Source organism: Panthera onca, chromosome C2 (genome assembly GCF_046562875.1).
Source record: "Panthera onca isolate mPanOnc1 chromosome C2, mPanOnc1 haplotype 2, whole genome shotgun sequence".
NCBI lineage: Eukaryota > Metazoa > Chordata > Mammalia > Carnivora > Felidae > Panthera > Panthera onca.
In genome coordinates this window covers 69,892,429-69,908,661 of record NC_138347.1, presented here as the reverse complement: position 1 = coordinate 69,908,661, position 16,233 = coordinate 69,892,429, and the positions used below count along the sequence as shown (strand labels likewise).

At 41.2% G+C, this 16,233-nt stretch overlaps 1 protein-coding gene across 7 annotated transcripts in view; it reads right to left on the bottom strand.

Moving 5' to 3' along the window:
* Positions 1-16,233, bottom strand: part of KALRN (kalirin RhoGEF kinase) — a 668,576-nt gene that overhangs the window by 223,574 nt on the left and 428,769 nt on the right. For all 7 annotated transcript variants that reach the window (XM_060639748.3, XM_060639750.3, XM_060639747.3 and 4 more), the window contains exons 26-28: positions 9,812-9,881; positions 7,336-7,425; positions 2,151-2,243 (exon numbers count right to left, since the gene is read on the bottom strand). In XM_060639748.3, coding sequence (XP_060495731.1) covers positions 2,151-2,243; positions 7,336-7,425; positions 9,812-9,881 — 253 coding nt within the window. The remainder of the gene's footprint in view (positions 1-2,150; positions 2,244-7,335; positions 7,426-9,811; positions 9,882-16,233) is intronic.

Sequence of the window (16,233 nt, the reverse complement as noted above, 5' to 3'; positions counted from 1 at the left end):
AAAACACAGGGCAGCCTGTCCATCCTCCACTTTCCTCTCTTATCTGTGTCACATAATTATCCGGGGAACTTCAGCCCTGTGGGATTAAAAGGGAGAGCTGAAAAGCTATATTTCTCTTAGAACTGGATCTTACGTTTTAAAAAAATTTTTTAATTGTTTATTTATATTTTGAAGGAAAGAGACAGAGCACGAGTGGGGAGGGGCAGAGAGGGAAACACAGAATCTGAAGCAGGCTCCAGGCTCTGAGCTGTCAGCACAAAGCCGGACATGGGGCTCAAAGTCATGAGGCAGGCAAGCCGTGAGATCATGACCTAAGCCGAAGCCAGACGCTTAACCGCTTAACTGACTGAGCCACCCAGGAGCCCTGAACTGGATCTTACTCGATTTGAGGCATTGGCAAGTGTGGATGGGCAAGTTTCTGTTTTGTTTTGTTTTACTTTTTAATTCACAACCCCACCAATTTCTGAAAAGCTTTGAGATGCTTAAATTTAATAACCACAAACATGAATTTTAAAAAATCCTCCGGTACAAGAAAAATCATTTTAAAGGGCCAAGCGTTAAATGGGATAGGGAAGGAGAGGATCATTACACACAGAAATCTGGGCTAAGGAGAAACCAGTAACAATACAGTAGTCGTAACAGGACTCAATGCTAATTGTCTGATAGTCAAAGGCAAAGAAGGAGCTAAAAGCTCTTGTGATTTAAAGGTAGAGAGTACACCAATTATTTATGAGAGAACCCCCACACCCTACTCTCTGAGATCTTATGAGAATTTCTGTGAGTCTTTATATAAAGAACTTTAAAAAACAAAGATGACATCTTCAAAAGCAATTCTGCCAAAACAGCCAAGATGTTCTGCACATTGTTACTTCTCACATGAGTTCTCAACAAAGGCCAAGGGCATGATGCCATGTTGTAACTCTCTAAGCCATTTCTGCAGGGCTGGATGACTTGAGTGCCTGGAAGCAGAAGCCCAAAATGTCTCTTCTTGGAGACGAGGAAAGAGAAGGTTTGAAGGCGGAGGCAGGAGGGAAAGGGTGGTTCTAGTCCCTGACCTGACCCTCACTGGGGAAGAGGTCCAGGGCATGGGCTCATGGTGCCCCATGGGGGCTCATGCTCTTCTCATCATGGAATCACATGTGCTAAGCAGGGAGACCCTAGTGGCTGTCTGTGGGCACCTCCAGTGTGACCAGAAACCTAGACGTGAAACTAGACTGGTTTTCAGGTTTAGTGAAGCTAGAATATGTGGGATTCTGCAAGCATCTCTAAACATGAGTTGAATTTCAGCAGATTTTCTCTGGAGCTATACTACTTACAACACGCCTCTCACTATCCCTTTATCCTTTGCATTTGAGGAGCAACCAGCCAAATATTCAAATCAGGGAAAACTCTACCCTTACACCTTGAGAATTAGTATACATAGGGGTTATATAACTGCTTATAATATCGATTTCCCAGGCTTTCTGTGGGGGAAATGTCACATCTTCAGACTGTCGGTGTATCCTTCTCTGAAGAAGCAGCCCACATTACTTACTATTTTACATAATTTGATTATTTGAATTTCAAAGCAAATATTTTGGAGAAAATCCAAATCTGTTTGCTTGGCTCCAAAAGAACCCCTACCTAACATATGGGATCCTCCAGACACAAGAGCGTCATTGTGTTTTAATACGCACTCTTCGAGTGTTTTCTCTCAAAAACCTCATAGTCTTGATAAACACAGAGATTAAGGCAATGGTAGATGCCACCCTGGGCCTCCACTGTCTATGTTGACTGGCAGTGTCCCCTTGACCCCTGACAGTAGGAGGGACCACCAGGAGGAATCTGTCCCAGGAGGGAAGAGCAAGTGAGGCCCTAAGTGTCAGCCATAACTGCTCCAAACTGTGCAGTGGTGGGCAGGTATGAAAGCAGTCAAAACGTGTTCGTGCTCTCATTTCTCCTCTGTCCCCCAGCAAATAAACACCTAGAGTTTCACAGGATAGGTCATGCAGTCTGGGAGCCAGCAAAGCCAATGGGGGTTCACCTCTGAAGTTTTTCTCTAGATGGAGGAAAGGTCTTGAGATGGAAGCTTTCCCATCCTGGGCAAAGCTGGGGCTCCCTGGACCTGATCAGTAGTGCAGGAGGAGGTGCCCAGAGGGGAGGGGAAGTACCTTCAGGAGCAGCTGGTACTTGGTGATCCTCTGGACGGGCTTGATTAGGTAGGAAGAGATGGAGTTGGCCAGACCGTGCCGCTGCTGTATCTCCTACAGGGATGAAAACAGGCACCATGACATACAAAAGGGTGTGTGCATGCGTGTATCTTGGGAGGAAGTCGGTGGGGTGAGAAGAGAGCAAAAGGAAAAGGGGTAGAAAATTATGAGGAACCGTTCTTTGATGGGGAGAGAACCAAGAGAGACCAAGACGAATACACAGAGAAAAGGAGAGGTGGTGAAAGGGGAGGAGCTTTAGGGAGAGAAAGCAGATTTGTGTGTCAGAAATGAAACTTATAAAGAAATGGGGAAGGATAAAAGTGGAAAATGAGACTGAGGAGGTAACAGCAGACAGAAGGGTAAAGGAGAGGTGGTGAAGCAGAAAGTGAAAGGAAAAATCAACCCAGAGCGGAGGTGATCACAAGGGGCTAGTGGGACGATGAGAATAAGGGCGTGGGGCTCGGATTTCTATGCCGATGGCTCCTGAGTCTTCCTCTCCCTCAGTCTCCTTAAAACAGCACGAGGGCATATCTCCTTTACCATCCCTTCTCTCTTCAAATTAGACCCATCCCAACCCAGAATCACCACTGTATTCTTTACAACTTCTTCATTGTGATCAATGGCATCTCCCTCATTCAGGTCTCTTGAGCTGATAGCCATGGAGTCATTTTTAGTTGTTCTCCTTGTGTTTTCCCCAGTGACAAGTCTTTCCTCTCCACGCCATCCATGCCCAGGCTACACCCATGACCTCCAGCTGCTGTTTGGGCCTCTAGCCTCTCATTTTACACCATTCTCTATCCTGCCTCCAAAATGACCTTCCACGCCCCAAGGTGTAGGTGCTGTGAAGGTTAGTGAAGGGTCCATGTAGTCCCCTTGCCTCAAGAACCTTACACACCAGGTGGCTGAGAATACTCACACACATAAATAGCAACAAAGGAGATGGAAGGTATTCCCAGCGAGAACAGAGAGCAGTGGCTGGGCCCAGGAGTGGTGGATGGCTTAGTAGAGATAAAGCCTTCAGCTGAGGTTTAGAGGATAAGTGGGGGTGGGGAAGTGCAAAGCTGGACGAGTGGCATTCTATAAATGGAAAGCATATAAAAAATGCACAGGAAATAATCATTGGGTATTTATATGATAATGAGGACCATGCAGAATGGTATAGAGGATGTACACCTGGAGTCCAGGAAAAAATGAAAAGTACAGTCAGATAAGCAAGATATATTTAGGCCATTGATAGGGTTGAGCTAGATAAAAAAAAAAAAAAAAAATTAGGATTTGGTGGTGAGCTTCTCAATGGAAAAGTACTGTAGATCTTAAATAGGAGAAAAACATGGTGAAAGCAATGTCTCAGAGAGAGCAATATTTAGCCTAATAACAACCTACAGGGCGGAGGTTGGGAAATAGAGATGGAGAAACCAGTTAGGAGGTTGTTGAAAAATCCCAAGCGTGTAAACACAGAGTTACCATGCGATCCAGCAATTCTACTCCTAGGTATATACCTGAGAGAAATGAAAACATACTCCCACACAAAAACTTATATACACTGTTTACAGCAGTATTATTAATAATAGTGAAAAAGTGGATACAACCCAAATGTCCATCAATTGATGAATGGAGATATACAATGTGAGATATCCATGCAATGGGATATTATTTGGCCATGAGGAGGAATGCAGTCCTGATATATGCTATAACATAGATGGACCCTTGAAAGCATTATGCTAAGTGAAAAAAGTCAGTCACAAAAGAATACATATTATATGATTCCATTTTTATGAAATGTCCAGAATAGGTGAATCTGTAGAGACAGAAAATGTACCATTGGTTGTTTAGCACTAAGGACAGGTGGGAGGATAAGGTGGGGTGATGGCTAAAGGGTGTGGGGCTGCTTTTTGAGGTGATGAAAATGTTCTAAAATTGACTGTGGAGATGGTTGCACATATCTGTGAATATACTAAAACCATTAAAGTGTTCACTTTAAATATACATATAATGTATAGCTATATCTATCTATCTATCTGTCTATCTATCTATCTATCCATCTATATCTGTAGGTGTGTACCACGGGCTTGTCCTAGGCTAGGGTCAGTAAGAACAAAGCACTGGGAGGAATACAAGAAACATTTAATTAATTAATTAATCAATTCATTAATTAATTTAATGTTATTCATTTTTGAGAGAGGGAGAGTTTGAGCAGGGGAGAGGTGGAGAGAGGGGGACAGAGGATCTGAAGCAGGCTCTGCTCTGACAGCAGAGAGCCTGCTGTGGGGCTTGAACTCATGAACCATGAGATCATGACCTGAAGCAAAGTCGGATGCTTACCCAACTGAGCCACCCAGGCGCCCAAGAAACATTTTAAAGTTATGTGAGAGAGGACTTGTCATGTGGCCATGGAGGAAGGGGAAGAAGAGGGAATAAAAAACAATTTTCTCATTCCTGCCAGCTATCCCAGAAAGTAGCAACTTTCTCACCCGTGTGCCTCTTCCCTAGAGGTGTGGAGTTCTAGCTGGACTTGTCCGAGGGTGATGGGCAAAAGAGCTGGCAGCCTGACTCTCTGGGCAAAGGAACATCGTCTGTTTACTTGGCAGCTCTGGCAAGAGAGCACCGGCAATAGGGCACCTTTGACAGCCGTCCATCTCTGCCAGCTCTGGGAAGGCTGCATGTGGGGCAGTGAGGAAGGGAGGAAGGTGTTGCCTCCGGGGGCTAGGTCCGCCGAACCATGCTTGCTAACCAGCTTAGCATCAAACACCACAGCCTCACAGCTCTCACATCCGAAGTAGAAAATTCTGGATCGTGTGAAGGTGTGCCCCTTTCTGGAACTTCAATGTTCTGTGCACTCTTTACGATAATGGATACTAAAAGACAGCCTTTCTTAAGGGCTTATCTCTTTTATAGAATGAGGGCCTAAAGCAGATATTTTCTAAGTGAAGAACTTAGGGAACCCTTTCTGATGAAACGGAAAAAAAGCTACAAATAATACGGGTTCTGGAAAGCTCTAGGAACAATCAGGAGAGGTTACTGAGAGGTTACTGTTCTCCCTCTCCACCTCTATGCCGAGATCCAGGGACTCCTACCTAGTGGACGGTTTTCCTGGCTTCCAGTGGTCTTCCCAACTAAAGTAGAGGCTCATCAGGCACTATGTTGGGAATGGAGGGTGGGGGAAGGGTGTAAAATTTGGAGGTTATCTAACTGACTAGTCAAAATCTAGAAATTGGCTAGAAACAGGAATATGATGACCATAGGACTAAAGGAAAAGGCCAATTAGCACCGCACACTATGATGTGTACAAAATAAACCAAGCAAATCATCAGCCAACCTCAAGGGGCTCATAGGTGGGAGGAGGTGTGTGTAATAGAAAGGTACATTGATAACCCCCATAAGGGAAATTGTTATAAACACTATAAGAGAGATACAAAGTATAACACATGCATAGGGAAAGGGAAGGGTTCCTGCAGGACACATTTGACTTTTAAAGGATAGAAAGAATTCCGAAGAGTGACAGTGTGTGCGTGTGTGTGTGTGTGTGTCTGTGCAGGTGCATTTTACACACAGAGTGGTAAGGCAGAGAGCGCACTGTGAGCAAAGACGAGGAAGCGGGGGAGTCTGAGGCATGCTCAGAGCACAGGGCATGGATGTTCAGAAAAATGCTACCTGGAAGACAGGACACAATGCATTTAAAACTTCACAAACACCCTTCTGCATACTATTGATGAGTAATCGACCAGAAACATGTTAAAGAAAATACATTATTAACAGAGGTAATAGTGGTGGAGAACATCCAGTATGATATCCAATAAATTCAGATACCAAGTTAAAGAAGTACTTTTCTTGAATTTTCTGTTTTATCAAATCTAACCTTAAAATTCCAGTTTGGGACACTCAGGACCATTTGCATATCAACGCTTCATTTAAAAAAGTCATGTATGTTTTTTCTTGCCTGGCTTTCTCCCATTCAAGGGTCATTCCTTTACAGAGCAATGAGACACTTGTGGAATCATTTCTATTTTGGCAGCATCAGTCTAGAAAGATGCTCAGAGGTTCATTTTGTAAACTTGAATATGGGAATGATGTTTAAATGTCTGTATTCCTGAAGGTGCCTAGAACACCATCTTCTCCATAGTAAATACTCAAATATTCATGGGAGAAATGAAAGCGGGTAGGCAGAAACACAGACTAACAAACATTAAAAAGTTCTGTATTTCAAGTTGTTGTCACTTCTGATGGGACTACCATAATGGCCATCACTGCTACAGTCTCTTTCTCAGTGAACTTCCCTCCCCCAATTTCTTCACACCTCGTTCTTCCCTTACATCCTACATTGGCCCATTTGATGCTGTTCACTTTATAGCCAACAGGTCACTCTTTTGGGCCCAGCAATATGTAGACTTATGCCATCATTCACTAGCAGGGATGGATCCTTGTTCTAAAGCAAGGGACCAGACAAAAGGTACATCAGTGCCATCTTTGCTTGGCTTCCATTACAGCCCAAGTGATCAGCACTGGCTGTGCTATAACTCTCAAAGTCCAGGCCAAACCCAAGCCAATCATACCAGAATCACAAGGGTGGGACCCAGGAATCAGTATTTTCAAAACTTCCCAGGTGATTCAAATGTGTAGTCAAGGTTGAAATAATTGCATGTGAGTAGTATCTCTCAAACTTGAGTGGCTTCTTAAAACTCAGATTGTTGGGCTTCAGCCCTGGAGACTCTGACTCAACAGATCTGGGGAGGTGGTCCAAAATATGCCTTTCTAACAAGTTCTTAGGTGATGTTGATGTGGCTGCTCTGAGGACCACACTTTGAGAAGCCCTGCATTTGAGGGAGCTGTGTATGAAGTAGAAGTGAAACATCTTAATGTGTGGGTTATACTGCCGGTCTCTGCACACAAGATGGTGGCCAGCCCAGTTTCGTGCTGAGGCATGAAGGACCAATGTTCCTTGTCTAAAACCACACCACTTGAGATGGGATGGGGTAAAACAAAAGACAAGCACTGCTTTGGCTTTTCTCCATGCTTTACTCCTGAGATAGAGGTTTGGGTGGCCAAATTAAAAAGAGGACTTTAGGATAAAAACCCACTATCCCAAAGTAGAGAAACATTTCCACCCACCCACTCATCAATGACTCAAGAATGGAAAATCATGGCTTACATCAAAGAAGGTGCCTGCATGCTCCAGGATCAGCTGGTTGGAATCAGGCTTGTTTTTACAGTAGGTGACGTACATCTGAAATTTGTCTGCCTGAAAAGAACAAAGGCAATGACAGGTAAGCATCCGTTAGCTGCTCCCTTCCGTTGACTGTGCCTGAAGGACCCAGCAGGGGTTGTGTAGTTAAGCTCTCAGATATTGTGTGGCACAGGATTATCTGTGGCAAATGTTCTGGGCTTATCTGCCCGTGTTCCCCTAACAAACTTGGGGATACTTTTCTCCTTTCTGCAGGTGGAGAAAGCTTGCTGAAATACTAGACTGTACTAGAAAGACTTTGAAAACCCAATTCACATAACGTATTTTGAAGTTGGATAGAATCTGTTTAGACGTCATCCCTTTTCTGGATTACCTACAATTGTGCTTCCCATCTTGAAAAATGATAGCATTTTCTCTAAAAACAAAACTCAAAGAATGAAAATAAAGTGTGATCTCAGAGGAAGACCTGATTGTATCCCAAATGTCTCCATTGGGGGTAGTTTGTAGGCCATGCCAAGTGTCTATGCCATCATCTCCAATTTTCCAGAAGCAATGATGGGGGAAAGGAAAGCAAGGGGACCCTCTGGGGACAGGGATGAACAATGAGTCCTAACCCAATTGTAACTTCAAGCCAAAAACCTTGTAGCTTGGCAAAAAAATCATTTCTTGTTTCTCTTAATACCCTCTGGGTTAGTACTCCATGTCCCTGCTACTGGGAAAGGTGTGCATATGTTGGCCACTAAGTAGTTTTCCCATTTGTGAAGTGCTGCCAGTGTTGGTGCCTACAGAACACCTGGGATATCCTCTTCTGAGACAGCAGCCCAGATAGATATGTGTTAAGTATAGCAGGTCTCATTCATGCCAGCACTATTCTCAGAGCTTCTCTTATATATTAACTCATCTGATCCTCCTGAGAACACTATGCAGCATCCCCATTTTACAGATGTGAAAACTGTGGCACTGGTTGGTTAAGTAACTTTCAATTCCCACAGTTAGAAAGTGGTAGAGCCCAGGCAAGCTGACTTCGTGCTTCTTGGTCATAACCACTGCCTTCCAGTATACTGAAACAACTCTTTCTAGCCTCATATGTGAAGATTATGAGACTTAACAAAGTCACCTTGGGATAATTCTGGGAAAAATGTGCCTATTTTATGCAATCATCAAAAGTTTTCTGAGACCAATTTTAGGGCTTATATACTACCTGGGAGGCATTTATCAGCCCTAGGACATAATGATAAATCCTACTTATGGCTGATTGTTAGGCAGATCCACAAATTGTATGAAACAAGATGTGAAAAAAAATCCCTTCACTTATTTTTTTCCTCTACATTGGCTGTGCAAGGGATCATAAATTGTTGATCAGCATTAATGTGAACTGTGCACAGGCTCATGTATTTAGAGGTAGAAAATGTATTAACACAAAGTCTGAGACTTCCTTAAGAAATGAGAGTATGCCAGGAAGCAAACACTAAGGTTTCATGTAAAGAAAACAACTCAGGTCTTGAGCTGTGGAATTGGCTGTGCTATTTATTACATGTCAGTGGACTAGTCAACCTCCTAGGTCATCTAAATTGTTTCCATCTATAAAATATAAGGCATAACTATAGCCCTACCTATTCCATAGGTTGTTGAGAGCATAAAATCTCTGAATCATGAATACACTTTGAAAAGTAGCCGATTTTGAGTGGAAATTATAATGAGATAATTATAAAATAGAACTCCTGACCCCAGGGAAGGATTTCCATGTTTAGTTGCACTTAGTATCACAGGTGGATTTCCCTGGAGATGTTTGCATTCCCGTCATGAACCTGAGCTCAGAATAACATGGTGTGGATGCTAATGGAGACTAATGTTCCCATTTATATAATTAGAACCTGGTACATTTAGCCCATTTACTTGGCCCATGACAATAGCACCAGGAAAGAAAATGACTAGACACTAATTTTGTAGGTCAGAACTGGGATGGATACCTATGGAATCTGTTTTTCTCTATGAAGGAAGAAAATGTAACCAATGGTTTGATGGATTCCTGAAGGCCTAATTTTGCCCTAATCCTAATCCTGTAAAAACAAAACAAAACAAAACAAAACAAAACAAAACAAAACAAAACAAAACCAATGGTTAGAACTGGAGTGGCTCCTCTATCATGGGTGGTGATCCTGTTCCACTCTCCTGATGTCTCAGTTTTAGAAAGTTCCTAGGGAACTCAATGTGGAGCTTGGACACAATGTCTAAAGACTTTTCCCAAGGAGGACTCTGCTCCTTGGGGATGGTCTATTCCTCTCAGATATACTTGTGCCCCCTCCCTAGAGTCCCTGGCACTGTGTTAGAATGTCAGTGACACTAGCCCTCAGGTCAGGCAGCAAACAGTATGCCATCTGACACCATGTACCCTCCTGGAAAGGATGGCACAGTGGGAGAAGAAGCATTTCAGGTCAGTTACCCAGGTAACAAAGCAGTGTCCCACATCCTCAGGCAGCTGCTCATACTTCTCCAGCTCTTTGAGGAAGATGCTGTAAGGGGAGAGAAAGGCTGGATCAGACATCTCTGTACTGCCTCCCTCCCCACCCAGATGATTATGCTGCGGCCATCACAACCCCGTAAGCTCTCCGTTATTTACACTTGGCTTCTGCATTCTTGAAGTGATACATGGTGAGGAGTGGTTTTAAATATATTAGAACTGTTTTCATTATAATTTATATTCATTGATTAATTAGTGCTACTTAAAATTATATTGTTTCTCTTACGGATTTACATTTCTCAGGTTGCAAAGAAATTAAATATTATACTTGTGTTGGGACTTTCATTTTAACCGCCACCATGAATCTATTTTTTATACAAGTAATCTGAATACATGGTAACATTAAAAAAATTTGTAAATACAGATACCAAAAACAATGAAATAAATATCATCTATGATCCTGGAGATGTAGTGGAAACATTTTGAATCCTACAGTAATTTCTTTCCAGTTCTTGGCTTTCTTTTTCTACCAGCAGGCACTTTGTGCTAAAAGTTATGAGTTAATGTTTCCTAATGCAGACATCATTAGGAAAGAAAATTCAATGTGGAAAAAGTCACAATATATTTCAAAGCTGAATTGAATTACCAGGGAATTATCTGCCTCTGTGGATATCTATGCCATGGTTCCTTTATGTGTGAATAAATAATGAAGGGCTGACTATACCAATTTCAAGTTCATATATTAAACAATTGGATTGGGCTCAGAGAATATAAGCTCTAATGAGCCAGCATCACCAGAATGGAATTTGTTTTTTTTAAATCACACAGAGAGTTTTAGGGTGCCTGAGTAGCTCAGTCGGTTAAGCATCCGACTCTTGATTTCTGCTCAGGTCATGATCATGGTTTGTGAGTTTGTTCGAGCCCTGCATTAGGCTCTGCACTGACAGCGTGGAGCCTGCTTGGGATTCTCTGTCTCTCTCTACCCCTCCCCTGCTCTCTCTCTCTCTTTCTCTCTCTCTCTCTCTCTGAATAAATAAACATTAAAAACTAGAAATCACACAGGGGTTTTAAAATAAAAAATAATTATGATGCTGTGGGAAACTCACTGACGGAAATGGAAGATATAATCTTTTCAAAGGGCAATTTGACAATATCTACCAAAATAAAAAAAAATGTATACTTATCTTTTGTTTCTGCAACTTTAATCCTGGAAAATTTCATATATATTTTAATCTATTTACGTAGAGGATGATGTAAACATGTGTATTCAATGTGTTGCTGTTCATAATATTAAAAGGTGGACTGTAGGTGACAAAATAACCCATATAGCCACAGAACCGGATAGTACACAGTTATAACAAAAATGACAAGGCTTTCTATGTTTTCACATGAAAGATCTCCAAGGCAGGCTGTTAAGTAAAAAAAGCAAGGTGTGGGAAAATGTATACAACATGCCGCCTTTTGTATAAGTAGGGAATATGTACTCTTATTTCCAACCCAAGAAATTAATGGTCAAAGGGTACAAGGTCAGTTATGAGAGGTAAATCGTGAGATCCACTATAAGCATAGTACCTATAGCTAACAATATTGTATTGTACACTTAAAGTTTGCTAAGTGTACACTTACATTAAGTGTTCTTTCATCATCATTGTCATCACGATCATCATCATCATCATCATCATCATCATCATCATAGAGGGAGGACACTTTGGGAGGTGATGGATATGTTCATGGCCTTGATTATTGTGATAGCTTCATGGGTGTACACTTATCTCTAAACTCATCAAATTGTATATATTATATATGTACAGCTTTTTACATGTCAATCATAATTTGCTATGGTGGTTTCTTTAAAAAAAGGTCATCAAACATGAACTATTGGGACTTAATCAAGATAAAAAGCTTCTGCACAGCAAAGGAAACAATCAACAAAACTAAAAGGCAGCCTGTGGAATGGGAGAAGATATTTGCCAACAACATATCTGATAAAGGGATAGTATCCAAAATCTATAAAGAACTTATCAAACTCAGTGCCCCCCAAAACAAATAACACAGTGAAGAAATGGGCAGAAGACATGAATAGACACTTTTTCAGACATCCAGATGGCTAACAGACACATGAAAAGATGTTCAACAGCATTCATCATCAGGGAAATACAAATCAAAGCCATGATGAGATGTCACCTTACATCTATCAGAATGGCTAAAATTAACACAGGAAACAACAAGAATTGACAAGGATGTGGAGAAAGGGGAACCCTCTTGCACTGCTGGTTGGAATGCAAATTGGTGCAGCTGGTCTGGAGAATAGTATGGAGGTTCCTCAAGAAACTAAAAATAGAACTACCCTACAATCTAGCAATAGCACTATTAGGTATTTATCCAAAAAATACAAAAATACAGATTCGAAGTGGTACATGCAACTCAATGTTTATAGCAGCATTATCAGCAATACAATATACGTTGTATATATATAATGTATATATACACACATGCACACACATACACACACATATATATACACACACACATACACACACATACACATATACACATATATACATATACACATGTATATATACACATACATACACATATACATACAATGAAATATTACTCAGCCATCAAAAAGAATTAAATCTTGCCATTTGCAATGATGTGGATGGAGCCTGAATGTACTATGCTAAGCAAAATAAGTCAATCAGAGAAAGATAAATACCGTATGCTTTCACTCATATGTGGAACTTAAGAAACAAACAGATGAACATATGGTAAGTAGGGGGGAAGAGAAGAGAGGGAAACAAACCACAAAAGACTCTTAACAAACTAAGGTTGCTGGAGGGGAGGTGGGTGGGAGATGGGCTAGATGGGTGATGGGTACTAAGGGGGGGCACTAGTTGTGATGAGCACTGGGTGTTGTATGGAACTAATGTTGCACTGTATGTTAACTAAAATTTAAATAAAATAAATTTAAAAATCAAAAAAAGATCATTACCATAGGAAACCAGCTAAAGGAATAGGGTAAAGATAGTGGTGAGTTGGAAATCCCAATCTATATTTTTTAATTTAATTTTGAATTTTAAAATTAATTCAAAATTAAATTAAAAGATATAAAGCAGTTCTGAATCATTCCACTACTTACTTCCAGCATTGGAAAAAATAAATTGTATTGATTTGACCTACTCTGGCTCCTATTGCCCAAGCATTCTGGCAGTATCTGCTACTTGTGTTTCCCCTTCAACAACATAAAAAGATGTTGTTTTTAGTTTTAGTCATATTTGGAAGGCCAAAATGCTAATAATGATTGGTGGGATCACATATAATTTTTTTGTCCACCTGCAATGCAAGTTTTTCTATAATAAATGAGCATTGCTGTAATAATAAAGAAAAGTCACTTAAAAATTTTGGGGGACTCTTAGCAATACCCATTTGAAGATAATCATCCTCCCCTAATGTGAATTTTAGAGCATCCTGATTTGACTCATGGAACAGAAGTAATTATAATGCAATTTGGGCCTTCAAAATACAAATATGGAGTGCTCAAAAATCAATAAAGCATCATTACTGACATGGTTTTTAATGTTTATTTATTTATTTTGAGAGAGAGAGAGTGAGCAGGGGAGGGGCAGAGAGAGAGGGAGACAGAGAATCTCAAGCAGGCTCTGCACTGCTAGTACGAAGCTCGATGTGGGGCTCGAACTCATGAACCGTGAGATCATGACCTGAGTGGAAATCAAGAGTCAGATGCTTACATGGATGGAACTGGAGAGTGTGATGCTAAGTGAAATAAGCCATACAGAGAAAGACAGATACCATATGGTTTCACTCTTATGTAGATCCTGAGAAACATAACAGAAACCCATGGGGGAGGGTAAGGAAAAAAAAAAAAAGAGGTTAGAGTGGGAGAGAGCCAAAGCATTAGAGACTGTTAAAAACTGAGAACAAACTGAGGGTTGATGGGGGGTGGGAGGGAGGGCAGGGTGGGAGGGAGGGCAGGGTGGGTGATGGGTATTGAGGAGGGCACCTTTTGGGATGAGCACTGGGTGTTGTATGGAAACCAGTTTGACAGTAAATTTCATATATTAAAAAATAAAAAAAAAAAAAAGTGAAAAAAAAAAAAAAAAAAAAAAAAAAAAGAGTCAGATGCTTAACCAACTGAACCACCCAGGTGCCTCAAGTGATACTTTTAGAAGAACTGTAGGTGACATACATGTATTTAATATGACTTCTAAAACATAAGTAGGAAAAAATATTATATAATGCTGTAATTGAGGCTCAAACTTCTTTCCAGGCCAAAAAGGAAACATTCTTTTTTGCTGCAAGAGAAGCAGTCTGGCTCCCCACCATATCATGTCATCACTGAATTCTAAAAGACACTGAGGAGGGCACCAGTTGGGATGAACACTGGGTGTTGTATGGAAACCAATTGGACAATAAATTTCATAAAAGATAAATAAAAGACATTTATCATGTGGTCCTTCTCTGTGAGGAACACTAAATAATATAATGTACAACATCTTCATAAGCACTCTTTCAGAAGGTGTTGAGTTATTCTTTACGTGGACATTTCTCATATAAATCTTCACTATAAATCTCAGTGAAGACAATGATTAGAATGTCAGCTCTGTCCCATGATGGACTGAACAGGGCCTGGGGTGTGGACTGGAATGGCTTGGTGACGAGGGAGGAAATCTGATGGGCTGTTCTAGGATAAGGACTGGTAAAAGAAAATGAGTTACTTTAAAGAAAGAAGGACCCAAAAGGAGAGAGGTCCTGGAAGAAGAGAAAGAGGGAAAAAATGGGTAATCCAAAGGTCCCTGGCAATTGGGATAAACTCTCTCAGCTTGTGGCAAACCTCTTCCTCCCCACTCTTGGGATGTCACTCCAGTCCCCTAAGCTCTGACTCCCATGGTATTTAGGCCCTTCTACGTTAGGGTGATCAAATAAACAAAACAGCCAGATGATGACATTCCACACAGGATACAACTCAGGGAGACTTTCCTTCTTTCCTTGACTTTTGACCCAAGGTCAGTGACCTGGTCACTTAAGGTTAAATTTAAGCAAACAGTGGTAATTATACCAACAGAACTGATCCTTGATCTAGATGCTAAAGACAGTGCTAGGAATTTTCTTTAAAATCCTGATACTCTCAATTGAGCAATCCCATGACTTTTTGTGATAGCAGCTATCAAAAATCTATGAGAGAATGCTCAGTTTGAAAATTCTGAAGAAATGAAAGCCCTGTAAAATGAATTACATGCCTAGAATACTATTTGTATAATTAATGCCTTTCTGGAAAATGAAGGCTTTAGCAGCAACGGCCACTAGCCCACCCATCTACTGATCCTGTCTCTCACTTTCCTTTCCTCCCAGAGCCAAGCACAAGTTAAAGAGCCAGAGTTCACACTTACTCACAGTTGTGTGTGGGGGAGTGTCTTCCGACGCCTCATTTTTTGCATCTTTGAACCACAACCTCGTGGGGTTGTTGTGAGGATTTAATAAATCCATGTAGGTAAAGAGACCAACCCAGGGCCTAGCATACAGTAGACATTAAATAACTACTAGTTTTTTAGGACCAGTGCTTCCTAATCTTAATAAAGTCATCATCTGATAAACGTACATTTGCACACTCTTCCCCATTCCTGGAGACTCATTCCTAGGGAACTCTCCCCTAGGGGAGACTGTGTTGGAAAATTGATACTAGATTACCTTTCCCTAGAAAATATCTTGGGAGGGGCGCCTGGGTGGCTCAGTCGGTTAAGTGGCTGACTTCGGCTCAGGTCATGATCTCACGGTCCGTGAGTTCGAGCCCCGCGTCAGGCTCTGTGCTGACAGCTCGGAGCCTGGAGCCTGTTTCAGATTCTGTGTCTCCCTCTCTCTGACCCTCCCCTGTTCATGCTCTGTCTCTCCTGTCTCAAAAATAAAATAAATGTTAAAAAAAACAAAAAAAAAAAAACAAAAAAAAAGGAAAATATCCTGGGAAAATCGTGATTGGGTGTTATAAAAATTGGATTCCAAGGTCACATATCATTTAAGTTTGGGAAATATTGCTAAGCTGGTTTCTTTACTGGAGGGCTTCCAAAATCCTATAAAATGATGAGGTACATTATAAGTCTCTGAAGTAAACAGTGTGCAGTGCTTCCCAAACTTCTTTGCAAGTGGAACTCTTTTGGGGGCAGTATCAGACCTTGTCTCAAGGAACACTCCTGGAAACCCCTAGTTAATGGCCCCTGTACCTGGCTGTGCACCACCCTTTGGGGTCAGGATCTGAGCTGCTGTATTATTCAGAAAAGCTCCCTGGGTAATTCCACTCCATAGACCAGCATTTGATGGCAGCTACCCCAGATTCCAGTTGGCAGATTCTATATTGACTCCGTATGACTTAATTTTTTAATTAAAAAATC